This window comes from Propithecus coquereli, unplaced genomic scaffold, assembly GCF_000956105.1.
Source record: "Propithecus coquereli isolate 6110/MARCELLA unplaced genomic scaffold, Pcoq_1.0 Scaffold253, whole genome shotgun sequence".
In the NCBI taxonomy this organism is placed as follows: domain Eukaryota; kingdom Metazoa; phylum Chordata; class Mammalia; order Primates; family Indriidae; genus Propithecus; species Propithecus coquereli.
In genome coordinates this window covers 1,672,402-1,686,549 of record NW_012148097.1, presented here as the reverse complement: position 1 = coordinate 1,686,549, position 14,148 = coordinate 1,672,402, and the positions used below count along the sequence as shown (strand labels likewise).

General features: G+C 39.0%; 1 protein-coding gene across 1 annotated transcript in view; it reads left to right on the top strand.

Moving 5' to 3' along the window:
* The window catches only part of FARS2 (phenylalanyl-tRNA synthetase 2, mitochondrial), a 394,817-nt gene that overhangs the window by 320,606 nt on the left and 60,063 nt on the right, over positions 1 to 14,148 (top strand). The window contains exon 5 of the mRNA XM_012647010.1: positions 9,444 to 9,604. Coding sequence (XP_012502464.1) covers positions 9,444 to 9,604 — 161 coding nt within the window. The remainder of the gene's footprint in view (positions 1 to 9,443; positions 9,605 to 14,148) is intronic.

Sequence of the window (14,148 nt, the reverse complement as noted above, 5' to 3'; positions counted from 1 at the left end):
AGAGAGAGAGAGAGAGAGAAAGAATTGCTGGGTCATATGTTAAATGCATGTTCAACTTTCTGAGGAACCACCAAACTGTTTTCCCGAGCAGCTATACTATTTTACATTCTGAACAGCAATGCACAAGGGGTTCAGTTTCTCCACTCCTTCCAATACTTGTTATGACTATTATTATAGCCATTCTAGTAGGTGTGAAGTGGTATCTCGTTGTGGTTTTAGTTTGCATTTCCCTAATGACTAATGACGTTGAGCTTGTTGGCCATTTGTGTATCTTCCTTGGAGAAATGTCTATTCAAGTCTTTTGCTCATTTTTTAACTAAGTTGTTTGTTGTTGAGTTGTAGAAGTTCTTTATATATCTTGGATAGTAAACCCTTATCAGATATATGATTTACTAATCTTTTCTTCCATTCTGTGGGTTGTCTTTTTACTCTCTTGATAGTGGTTTTTGATACACAAAAATTTTTAATTTTGATTAAGTCCAATTTATTTTTTCTTTATCACCTGTACTTTTGGTGTCATATGAAGATTTTCTGTTTTCTTCTAAGAATTTTATAGTTTTAGCTCTTAAATTTACATCTTTATCCAACTTGAATTAATTTTTGTATAAGGGAAGGGTTCAACTTTATTCTTTTGCATGTGGATATCCAGTATTCCTAACAGCATTTGTTCAAGAGACTGTTTTTCTCCATCGACACGTCAATTGATCATTGACATGAGGATTTATTTCTGGGATCTCTATTCTATTCCATTGTTCTACATGTTGATCCTTATGCTAGCATCACACTTTTTATTACTGTGGCTTTGTAATAAGTTTTGAAATTGGCAAGTGTGAGTCCTTCAACTTTGTTTTTCATTTTCAATGTTGTTTTGGCTATTCCTTTCAAATACATATAGATTTTCAGATGGATTTTTCCATTTCTTCAAAATACGCCATTGGCATATTTTGATAGGGATTCTATTTATGGATATATTTCTTTAAATAGTATTGTCATCTTAACATTGTCTTCCAACCCATGAACACAGTATATCTTTCCATTTATTAGTGTCTTCTTTAATTTCTGTCAGTAACATTTTATAGTTTTCTGTGTACAAGTCTTTCGCATCCTTGATTACATTTATTCTTAAGTACTTTATTCTTTTTGATGCTTTTGTAAATGGAATTGTTTTCTTAATTTCCTTTTCAGGTTGTTCATTTTTAATGTATAGAAATGCAACTGATTTTGTGTGTTGATTTTTGTATTATGCAACTTTACTGAATTTGTCTATTAGTTGAAACACATTTTTTCATGGATTCTTTAGTGTTTTCTACATATAAAATCATGTCATCTTCAAATAGGGATAATTTTACTCCTTCCTCTCCAATTGGGATGTCTTTTATTTATATATTTATTTTTGCCTAATTTCTCTGGTTAGAACTTTTAGTACTATATTGCATAGAAGTGGTGATGGTGAGCATTCTTGTCTTATTCCTGATCTTAGGCAAAAAGCTTTCAACTTTTCTCCATTGAGTATGATATTCACTGTAGGTTTTTCATATGTAGTCTTTATTTTGATGAGGACGTTCCAATGTACTCCTAGTTTATAGAGTATTTTTATCATGAATGGGTGTTGCATTTAGTCAAATGCTTTCAGTGCATCAATTGAGATCATCATGGTTTTTTTTTTCCTTTATGCTATTAATGTGGTATATTATATTGATTGATTTTTATATTTTGAACCATCTTTGCCTGCATTCCTGGGATAAATCCCATTTGATCATGGCATATAATCCTTTTAATATGCTGCCAAATCTGGTTTGCTAGTAATTTGTTGAGGATTTTTACATCTATGTTCATAAGGGATATTGGTCTGTGGTTTTCTTTTTTAAAGCCTCAATCTTCTTAGGTCTGTGGTTTTCTTGTAGTAAGCCCCTCTGAAATTAATTTTACTTTAAAACTCTATTATCTTTCATTTAGTTCATCTTTCTTCATCCTTATAATTTCTGAAAAAAATATGAGTGTCTGCTGGGAATTTCTTTTGTTTTCTTTAGTGAGTGAGCCAAGAGTACACTCTGCCATTTATCAGTACGATCAGAGTTAAGAAGGCAGAACTATATAAGGAGGCCAAAAAACAGAACATGAACATGTTGATACTTGGACACCTTTACCTCTTCGTTCATAGCACCAAGCACAACAAAAACCAAATTAAATATTATAGTCATCTCTGAAAAATTGTTGTGTTTGGGCTTCTACTTGTAGCCTGGTGTAAATTGTATTCTAAAGCAAGAATTTTACTCAGTCTCCAAAAGTTTAAATAGGTCATTGATCGAGAATGTCAGATGAAAGAGTAAAATGTCCTTCTAACTTTCTCGGGAAAGAATGGGAGTGATCTTCTCACTGTAGGAACTTCTTTGAATAGGCAGTTAGGTCTGACTTCATGTAAATACCACTTACTTTCCAAGTTATCTAAACCTTCAGAAAGGGTTAGTCTGAAAAGATGATTTTCTTGGAAGTTGAAGGATAATCACTCAAATGCATGACATTGTTTGAAATTTAATTTTTTTTCCCAAAATTACTCACCTTCTAGCCTTGACAGACATAATGTAATAGTATAATGTACCCATTTTTCCTGTGGCTGAAGATCATTGCACACCTGGAGATAAAGACCTATAGGCCGTACTTGCCTTGGTGTGACTCAAGTTCTTGGCTGCTTGTGTATAGACCCCAGTTTCATATTCAACCTCTGGCCATTCTTAACCCTTTCTCAGGTTGGTGATGTGTACCTTTCCTGCATGACACTACACAGGACTAAGGACTTTCGGGATGGAGGCTTGAGAAGTATCACCACCCCATCCCCAGTGCCTTCCACAGACAGCCCAGATGTCCTATGCCTTTGAAGCAGATGTCCTACAGCATTGAGCAGTAGCATTCATTTCTGGTCTCTCCGCAGTGCTCTTTGCTCCCTGCTCCCCGCTTCAGACCCTACCCCCAGTGTCGCCATGATCCCTTTGGAGACGTCCCTTGCCCGCAGAGTCCTCACGTTGGAGGTGCAGACGAGGCTGTGTGTAGATCCCCCGTGCTGGGCTCTCCTTTGCAAGTGCTTCTCTCTGCAGCTGCAGAGGCAGAGCCTGGAGAGCCAGCTGCTGCTCCGAAGGGCTACCCCATGGGATCAGAATCTTTTAGGCTCTCTGTCTCCCCTTTTACACTGGCGACTTCTCGCTCTCCTCTTTTGTATTGCATTTTCTTCCTCCTCCTCCTCCTCCTTTTTTAACTTTCCCATTTCTGGACTCTGCTCTTACATTCTTTTACCTCTATATGTGAGCTGGCCTTCTTGGAAACATTGTCAGCAAAAACAATAAATATAAAATTTTTTCCTGCATGGGATACTCAATCATGTACGGAATTACATTAATCAAAATACCTAACTGCTTCCCATCCTGAATAACCTGTTTAATTGAGGATGTTCCTCTGCAGTCAGTTCTCTGCTTTGGTGACTCTAGTTTGCTGGAATTCTCTAGTTTTGGAATGACGGGAAAAAATACCGCCTTAAAGCACTGTCAGCCCTTGAGCGCCTGGCAACAAATTACAGCTGAGGAGTGCCAAAGACCTGGATATTATACCTACCTTGGCTGACAATATCTAAGTGTCTGTTTATTTATGGCTCACTTTCTTCCATAAAGAACTTGAAGTGCCTTATAAAAGTACATACAAGAGGATAAAATAAATAGTTGAGATAATCAGGGCAAAAGGGAAATATGGATAAGAAGATAAAAGTGGGGTAAGAGTCACACCAAGAAATGTACCGCAAACACTTGCGTAGTTGTAGAGGTGACCTGCAAGTTTGGCTCCAAGCTTTCATGGGGCCAAAGTAAAAAGTGAATTATGATCAGTTATGTAACACATCCTTAAAATTAAAAACAATCCAGTTGTTCAGGAAAAGGAAGTCTTTTCTGTTCCTAAGACCCAGAGGCATTTTCTTAAATCTGAGATCAACTTATTTCCTGAAGCCTCCTGTGGAAGGCCATATGATAGGGTGACCAGCATCCTTAACAGGGGTTCCTGGCATTGTCTTAACAATGTAATGGGCCAATGACACAATGCAGGGGTGCAATTCGGAAGAAGCAAATCTAGATGGGACCAAAACGAAGTGTTTTAAAGGTAAAATTTCATACAGCTCAGTAAATGGACACCATATCCTTTCTTCCAACCCACCGTAAAATTGATTGCAAACTTTTTGATCAGAATGATTGTGAGAGTCAAAGGTTGTAGGCAGTGGCAGAAAGCTGGAGTCCAGTCGTTCTCTGTTCCCAGTGAAGTTCTGGTCCAGAAGCTTTGACACACAAGGTGGTTGGGATTTTAGGTGCCTGATGGAATGACCCATCATTCACCTTAACACTGGGTCCTCTCAGGTAGAGCCAGTCTCCTGTCTTCAGAAGGGGCTCTGCCTGTCTCCACTGACAGCCTCATGGGACCAAGGCCCCTGAGTCATGCATAACCCTAGCACAACGATAAACATCTCAGCGTAATCCTGCCAATCATCCACTTAGGCCAGTGCGCGTTTCCAATAAAACAGCTCTAGAGCATCTGACTTTCAGCAGTGTAGCTTTCTAGTGAGCCTTCGGAGAAAAAGAGATGGAAATTGTATGTGAAGGTAACTGACTGTTTTGATCTTTCGAATGGAATTGTTGGATATTAGCCCATCTGAATAATGACTTTAATTTTAGACTAATGTGAAGCTTTGTAGCAATATTGAATGGCAGAATCAACTATCCATTGTGGCCATTTCCAATGCAAGAAACTGAACGCCTGTCCTCAGCATTACCCCCAGTGTGCACCTCATCTCCTCGCACAGGTGGCCAGGCTCCCCTTGCTGTCTCTTGCGAATGTGGTTTCCAGCTGGCGATGCTCCTTCTGCTTGCTCTTAATCTGTTGCTTTCAGAAGTCGGGCCACATCAGGTTGATAAGCAGGTCTTCCTTGACTCAAGGACATATCACACCTGGGCCTAGACTGCCATCGCAGTGGCAGCCTGTGGCTCCCTTTTCAGGGACATCCCTTAGCCTTTTCCTGAGCCATGTTTCTGGACTGTACCCCATGACCGTGCTTGGGTCTGGCTCCTAGAGGCCTGCCATGCTCTGCAGCTCCCTGGCTCCACTTTAAAGAAGGCAGTAAGTGGGGAATTTCACTATTTTGCCGTAACTTTATGATGATTTGATTTGGACTCATACCTTTATTTCTTATTGTTTTTGATATTTCTATTCTGACGAATGTCATAATGTGTAGATTCACTTTTTAAATGGTATTTATTTCTTTTAATTTTGTTACTTCTAAGCATTTTGTGATTGTTTACGTTTCCTGTCTGTGAAATTGTTACTAGGTGTCCAGCAAGCAATGAATTAAGCATTTATCTATCTCCTTTTTTCTCTTCTTCTCTACTTCTTTATCTTCCCAACCCTAATTGTAAACACTGCAAATTTTGCATTTCAAAACTCTGGCTCTTTTTTAGTTTTTCCTCAGAGACTTCACTCATTTTCCTTGTGATCCTCAGCTTTGTGACTCAAAGAATCTACCACATGGAAAGTGCTCGTTTGTCTCGTTAGTGCAGGTGTGTGTCTAAAAACCATTTATTAGTAATTAGTAATGTATATAACATTGTGTTGGGATTGTTGTCTCGGAACTCTCAGGTTTAGATGTGGAGAGAGACTCATAAATGTGGTAGTTGCTAGTGAAAGTACGTTCAGGATGTTGGTGAGAGGAGAGAAGGCAGCAAACTGAATGCATCCTTGAGAGTCAGGGAGAATCCCACGGTCGGAATATTTCAGCCAGTCTTTAGAGGATGGTGGGTGTTCATGTTAGGAAGAGGGACAAGTTTAGGAAAAATATGCTGTATCATGTCCAGGACATACGATGTTTAGAGGCCTGTCAATGATCCGGGGTGGTGGGCCAGGCACTGGTGCTGTCTGTAGGGGTTCATATTCTGTTCCCAGACTCATGCTCAGGCTGCCGTCTGCAGACTCCTAGGGTTCTACGGATGGATTCTTACAGTGCGCAAGAGTTTACTATGGAACTTCTTAATTTTGTGGGCTTGAAAAAAATTATAAGCATATTCTACATCATTCAAATCATTGCTACCTCGGAGCAGTGCTGGTCCACAAACTGTTTCCAGTTCATAATGAGATAACCATGGAAGCTTGGGAGTAAGCGTTTAGAAATGTACAGCAATTTGACTTGATATTCCCATGGCATCCAAGTGTAGGATTTTTTTGAAAGTCAGCTTATTGAGGTAGTATTTTCACACAATGAAATTCATATTTTTAAAATATAGTTAGATGAGTTTTACAGTCATATAATCACCCCATAATCAAGATATAGAAAATTTCCATTGACCCAGAACACGCCCTCATATCCTAACCTAGCTAGCCACTGATCTGTTATCTGTCTATAGTTTCACTTTTTCTAGAATGTCGTATAAATGGAATTTTGTTGTAGATAGTCTTTGGTGACTGTTTCCTTTTGCTAAGCCTAATGCTTTTGAGATTCATTTATTTTGTTGTATATATAATTTATTTATTTTTATTGCTGAATAATATTCCTCTATGTGGATGTACTACAATTTTTCCATTAACCAGTTGATGGACATTTGGGTTGTTTCTGGGCTGGGGCTATTCTGAATAAAGCTGTTTATTCAGAACATTTGAGCATTGCACTTTCAGTGTACATGTTTCCACATCTTAGGTGAATACCTGGGAATGAACTGCTGTGTCATATGCTAAGTGTATGTTTGAATCAGGGCTTCTCTGTTGATATTTTGGTGGTTTTGGTTTGGATAATTCTTTGCTGTGGGGGACTGTCCTGTCCATTATGGGATGTTTAGCTACATCCTTGGCTTCTACCCACTAAAAGTTAAGATATTCCTAGCCCCCATTTTGACAACCAAAAATGTCTCCAGGCCTTGGTAAGTGCCTACCTTGGTGACTAAAATTTCCCCTAGTTGAGAACCATTGGTTCATTGTAAGAAACTACCAAACTGTCTTCCAAAGTGACTTGATCATTTTGTATTCCCACCCAATAATTCATGAGTTCCAGTTTTCGTGTGTCAGATCTTAATTTTTATTCATTTCCATATATTTTCTAATTTCCCTTGTGATTACTTCTTTGACTAATGGATTATTTAGAAGTATGTTACTGAACTTCCTAATATTTGAGAGATTTTTCAGATATCTTTCTACTGTTGACTTCTAATTTATTTGCATTTTGGGCATAGAATATTCTTTGTACATTTTCATTCATTTTAAATATTTGAAATTTGTTTTATATTCCAGAATATGATCATGAATGACCCATGTACACTTGAAAAGAATGTGCATTCTGTTATTGAGCAGATTGTCATCTGCATAATCTTATATGTGACAAATTGTCAGCCTGTGATGTAGTAGAAATTTTTAAAAAGTTCTTCATCAAAGACCAGTGCTTCTCGATCTTTCTGTAGCTCACTGCCGAATGCCTGTGTTTCCAATCATCTTTATGATTGCTTTGATGCCAAGTGATAACTAAAGGTGCTAGTATTTAACTTACAATGAAGTCTTTTTCCTCCCGGATCTTGCACATCTAATCTTGTGGTCCCATGAGTGTTCAGCAGAGTGAATGGTATCTGTGAAACAATTATAAGTTCTTTACATTTTAGAAAGACATTACGTGCAAAATAAAAACAAGGACAAGATGTTAAACATGGCTTGAGAGGAGCCCATCTGTGTCTCCAATGCCTGTGCTATACCCTGTCCCTTTGCTATTGAAGAGATTGCCTCATTCTGGAATTTCCTATCACCTTTCTCTACATTGTAGATTTGTATTAGTGTCCTTACCCCCTCCTCCCGCCCTGGGTAACAAATTACCTCACACTCAGTGCCCTAAAACAATACAAACCTATTATATCACAATTATGTCCTTGCATCAGGAGTCCGGGAAGGGATTGACAGGGTCCTCCGCTCAGGACCTTACCAGGGTGACATCAAGTTGTCGGCAAGGCTACCTTCCCACTGCAGCCGGGTCTGCTTCTCAGCTCATTCAGGCTGTTGGAAGGACTCCTCCGGTTGTAGGAGTGAGGTTCCCGTTTTCTCGCTGGCTGCTGGGGCCTCTCTTTATGCCTTCCCGAGGGCCGAGCCACAGGACCCTTCCAACATGGCAGCCCGCTCCTCACAGCCAGCGAGGGAACCTCTCTCCAGTCTGCCAGGGAGGAGTCGTACATAATAGTAAACCCATCACAGGCATGAAGTCTCATCCTACTCACAGGTCCCACCCACACTTAACGGGAGGGGTTTACACAGTGCGTGTGCAGGGGGCTGGGAATCTTGGGGGCCGTCCCAGCCTGCCATGGTATCCTGCTCATGGTTTAGTGTCCAGTTGGAATTATGTTTCTTTCACGAGCTCATTTCATAAGCTTTCCAGCAGTATGAGTTGCTCCCTTGCCTTTCTCCATTCTGAAGTTTGTATCTTCTTGCTTACACCTCACGTATATAAAATAAACCCTTAGAATTCACGGTGTTGACATAATCTGAATAGGACACTATACCTTTGGAGTAAGTGGTGGTGATATGCATTTCACCTTGGCTTGCGTGCTCGCCACACATTGTTGAGGTAGCTCTTATTCAGCAGCAGCATTAGGGTGTTTTAATAAAGCTGAGGTTCTTAAAGGCCTGCCACACCCTTCTAGAATGTTAACAGTCCACTATGGCATGTTTTGAACATATCTCCTTATCTAGTAAGCCAATTAGGGACAGAGAGTATCTTTTCTTTCCCCTCTGTAATCTACACATAGTAGGCTAAATGTTTGAATCAGGGCAAGCAAAGATTACAGAAAAATCATAACTCAGAGATGGGAACCAGGACTTAAGAAAGCCTGGAATTTAATCAGAAATGAAATACAGGCAGTATGACTTCAGAGTGCTTCCATGAGGGAAGTCAGGAGTGTGGGGAGGAAAGAACGTGTAAGATTGGGCACCCTCTAACGCCTGTAATCCTAGCACTCTGGGAGGCTGAGGCGGGCAGATTGTTTGAGCTCAGGAGTTCGAAACCAGCCTGAGCAAGAGCGAGACCCTGTCTCTACTAAAAATAGAAAGAAATTAATCGGACAACTACAAATATATCAAAAAAATTAGCCGGGCATATAATGGCACTTGCCTGTAGTCCCACCTACTCGAGAGGCTGAGGCAGAAGGATTGCCTGAGCCCAGGAGTTTGAGGTTGCTGTGGGCTAGGATGACGCCACGGCACTCTAGCCCGGGCAACACAGTGAGACTCTGTCTCAAAAAAAAAAAAAAGATTGGACACCCTCTTGCACGTTTTTGTAGCAGCTCCCCAGTAGGCATCTAATCAATATTACTGATAACTATCAGGGCATGGTATGTACCTGCCTCATCTTTATACTTTTTTACACAATTGTTTTGTTTTGTTTTGTCTCCTAATTGTAGCTGGTGCTCAGGACAGAATTGGTTGGGCCTTCGGTTTAGGACTGGAAAGGCTGGCCATGATCCTCTACAACATTCCTGACATCCGCCTCTTCTGGAGTGAGGACGAGCGCTTTCTGAAGCAGTTCCGTGTGTCCGATATTAATCAGAAGGTGAAATTTCAGGTACAATAGCTTGCAAGAATTAAGTAAATAATAATAAAAGTGGTTATCAAGGATTGAGAGAATCATGTACTTGAAAAGAAAACTGTTGAATTTTTAAGATAATGTGAATTTGAAAGAAGTTCTTAGAGATCCATAAACACACAGGAGTCCATAAACCTTCAGAAATTGTCTGCGGGAGAAAAGAGATTTGTTGTTCTTATTAATCTAAGCAGAGAACCAACTTTGGGCTTTGTTAATATCATTATGAAATACCTATCTTTTCATCGATGATACTTGTCTCTTAATGTTTACTTTTTTTGATACCACTATAGACACTGGCTTTCTTATGATTAGTATTTGCAACATGTATCATTTTGCTTTCATTCTGTGTCTTTACGTTAATAGCATGTCTCTTACAAACCGCATACAGTTGGGTCTGTTTTTTTAACCCAGATTTAAAGTCTCTGTCTTCTTATTGGACAATTGAACATACTATGTTTAATGTAATTACTTATATTCTTGGGCTTAATTCTATCATCTTTTTGTTTTTTTCCCATTTTCCTTAATTAATCTGTATTTTTTTATTCCTTCGTGCGGAAATTGAGATTTGTTGTTTTTGTTTTTGTTTTGTGTTATATTTTATTTCCTCCATTGCTGTTTAGTTTTACCGCTTTATATGATTTTTAGGTGGTTACTTTAGATTACAATATACATAGTTCATTTTACTTTGTCGGGAATAAATATTATACAACTTTGTGAAATATTTGGCAACCTTATAATATAGTGTAATTCTATTATCCCTCCTGTTTTTTGTATTGTTGTCATATTTTATTTTCCCATCTATTATAATCCCAAAATATATTGTTATATTTACCTCAGTCAGTTGTCTTTTAAAGAAATTAAAACTATGTCATTTCATATTTCCTTTGATATTTACCTCACTGACCATCATTTCTTTTTGCAGATCTTGGTTTTTCTCTGTGATCATGTCCCTTCAGTCTAAAGAACTTTCTTTTGTTATCGCGCAGGATGAATTTTCTTAGCTTTTGTTTGTCTGGAATGCCTTTGTTTCACCTTTATTTTTCTTACAAATATTTTCCATGCATATAGGTGTCTAGGTTGCCAGGTTTTTTTTTTTTCTGTTTCTTTTCAGCACTTTAAACATGTCATTTCATTGCCTTTATCTTTTTTACTCTGGTTTTCAGCAATTTGACCTATATATGATTTTCTGTCTTTTCCTGCTGATTTTCTGCTGGGTTAATGTCTTTGAAGCATTTTGGAAAATTCTCACCTAATGTCTCTTCCAACAATTCTACTCCATTCATTTTTCAGACTGCAATTGCATACATGTTAGACCATTTGGTCCTATGCTATAGAACTCTGATGCTTAGGTTGTGTTTTGTTTTTTATTATTGATTGATTTTTTTTCTGTGTACTTTATTTTCAGTAAGTTTTACTGTCTTCTCTTTGGGTTTACTAACTTTTTTTCTGTTGTGTCTCATTAACCATTAAGCCTATCTAATGAATTAATCATACTAGATATTATATTTATCCATTCTAGAATTTCCATTTACTTTTCAGAGTTTTCTCTGATGAACAATACAGTTGCTACCACAGTTAAGTGGCTTAAATTCAGTTTTAAGTGTACTCACAGCAGTCTTTTCTTGTGAGACACAGATGTAGTCAGTGTCAAAATCCAACCACTAGTTTTCAAGGCCTGGGAATAATCCTCTGTGGCCTTCAGTTGCACCCTCCGGACCTGTGGTTCTGCTGTCTGGGATATTCTTCCTTTTTCATTTAAGGGTCCATGTATTTGCATCTAAGTTGTTTTATCAGCCTGGGTTTTGACTGTGGAATTTTGGGAGCCAGACAACCTTCTTTCGTTTTCTGTCATTCTTTCTTTAATCCCTTTCAATCCAAACTGATGGTGTTTCTGGTGATATACCATTCTCAAAAACCTTGTAGGTCTCCCATGTATGTTACAGGGAGGCTCCTCCAGATCTTTCTTGAATAATTCATTGCTATTTTGGACTTCTGTTCAGATGCTGGAGGGGATCCAGAATCACATGCTTAATTTCTCCAAAGAGCACTCTGTGTCACTAAATACACTGATCTTTTGATTCTTCCAAGGTACTAACAAAGGATGGGTGGTACAGCCACACTCTTGGCTTTCTTTCCAGAACACACTTTATTCATAGTGAATGCCCTAATTTGTGTCTCTTTTGCAATCTGGATGGGCTAAGAATTTTCAAAATTTTAATCCTGGTTCCTTTTTTCTTAATAGTTCTTTCTTAATCTGTCTGTTTTCTCTTGCATTTTACTATGAACAGCAAGAATAAACTAGACTGCATTTTCAATTCTTTGCTTAGAAATCTCCTCAGGTAAATATCTAAGTTCATTGCTTACAAGTTCTGCTTTTCATATCCAATTCAGCTGGGCTTTCTGGCCCTATGTAATAAGGATCCGCTTCCCTTCAGTTTCCATTAACATGTTCCTCATTTCCTTGCAAACCGTCACCAGCAGGGCTTTTGACATCCGTGTTTCTACCATCTGAATCTTAATGATGATCCTGGATATTTGCAGGCAGTACAGGTTTTCTCTACCATGCTCCTCACTCTTCCTTGCTCATCAGTCGGTAACATCCATATTTCTGCAACAGTCTGTTTAAGGCAAACTGGCCTTTTGTATCATGGCACTCAAAATTCTGTACCCGTTAACCAATTCCAAGGCCACTTCTACATTGTTATGTGTTTGTTACAAGCAGCACTTCAGTTCCAGATACCAAAGTATGTATTAGTTTCTTGGCGCTGCTGTAACAAATTACCACAAACTTCACTGGCTTAAAACAATGTAGACTTATTACCATATAGTTCTGGAGGGCAGAAATCCAGTATCAGTCTGACTGGCCTACAGTGAAGGTGTCAGCAGGGATGGTCCCTTTGCACCCCGTGGGGAGAGGAAACCTGGGGGAAAGGCCTGCCGGCAGCTGGGAGCTTGTGGCTTCTCTGGCCAGGAAACTCTGAGAGCCCTTTGCAATCTGTTTTATAGCAGGCAGAAATGTCTCTCCCGTCAGGCCCTCCGAAGTTATATTAGGACTCTTGGCTTCCGTGGGAGTGTCCTCTGCAGAGTCTCCATGGTTTTGGCCTTGTAAATCCTTGCGTCTAGTTGTTAAGAGAGCTCCCTTAGGTGCTAGCAAGTTTCTGATCGAGAGCATCCTGAGCCCTCGTCTGCACAACTCTGTTCCCAAATACCTTGAAACCCATTGTTTAAATCTAGTCAGAAGGAAATTCAAGTTATAATGTGATTTTAATTTTCGGTTTTCATTTTAACTTATTTTGAGTGGAGTGCTTTGCCTGCTATCACTCTCTTTAACCAGCCTGGATCAGCACTTGAGATACATGTTTGAACAGTATGGTTGTTTCCTCATGCAAGTGTTTTGACAAGAAACCTTTGTTCACCACTGCAGCTTCCCATGCTGTGTTCTTTCTGGGTGTCTGGGCCTTCGTGTGTATACTCCTGCCAACATCCCTAAAGTAAAATTTGCTGTTTCAGTACATTGAACAATATTCAATAATCCAACTTTTATTCATTCTTTAATGTTTTTAAATAGTCCAAAATTATATATTCAATGGTTAGTCCTACACAGAGTAATACTTGTTATTGAAAATTACTCAACATTGCACATTTTAGGTACATAGTTTATTTAAAAGTTATTGTAACTTGGTACGCTGAGGTGGGAGGATCACTTGAGCCAAGGAATTTGAGACCAGCCTGGGCAACATAGCAAGACCTCATCTCTAAAAAAAAAAAAAGCAATGAAAAAAAAATTAACCAGGCATGATAGCATGTGTCTGTAGTCCCAGCTACTTGGGAGACAGAGGCAGGAGGGTCCCTTGAGCCCAGGAGTTCAAGGCTGCAGTGAGCTATGATTGCACCACTGCACTGCAGCCTGGGTGATAGTGTGAGACCCCATCTTTAAAAAAAAAAATTATTTTTTTTATGTCCATATTGTTTTACAAAGTCAGTCCTCATTTGGTGAAATGATTTCAACAATGTTGGTGGTTATCTTTTCTCCCAGTTGAAGGGTTTTGCTGGCCCTTTTCTGCGGCCACAGACTAAAATATTCCTAATCCTGGATGCTATCTCAAATACTTGTCACTGCAACAGGAATAGATGAGAACAGACAGGTAGTGGCTACAAACCTATCATACCTCACTCTATTCAAGCCAGTCATAATAATCAGTTAGTAGTTAACATTCCTTTTGCCCTCGCTCTTTGTCAAGCACCATCCTAAAGCGTTTACATGCCTCAACTTAATTTTCTCAGTAGGCTCATTTCACACAAGAAGAAATTGTAGCTGATAGTCATCTCAATAGCAGCATTAGCACAGTGTGTTGTTTATTCAGGGCTTCAAGGAGGCAATTCCCAAAGTTTAACCTGAGTATAAAATTCATAGGTGGATTATCAGAGCCAAAGGATTTAATTTTTTTTTTCTTTTTTTTTTTTGAGACAGAGTCTCACTGTGTTGCCTGGGCTAGAGTGCCGTGGCGTCAGCCTAGCTCACA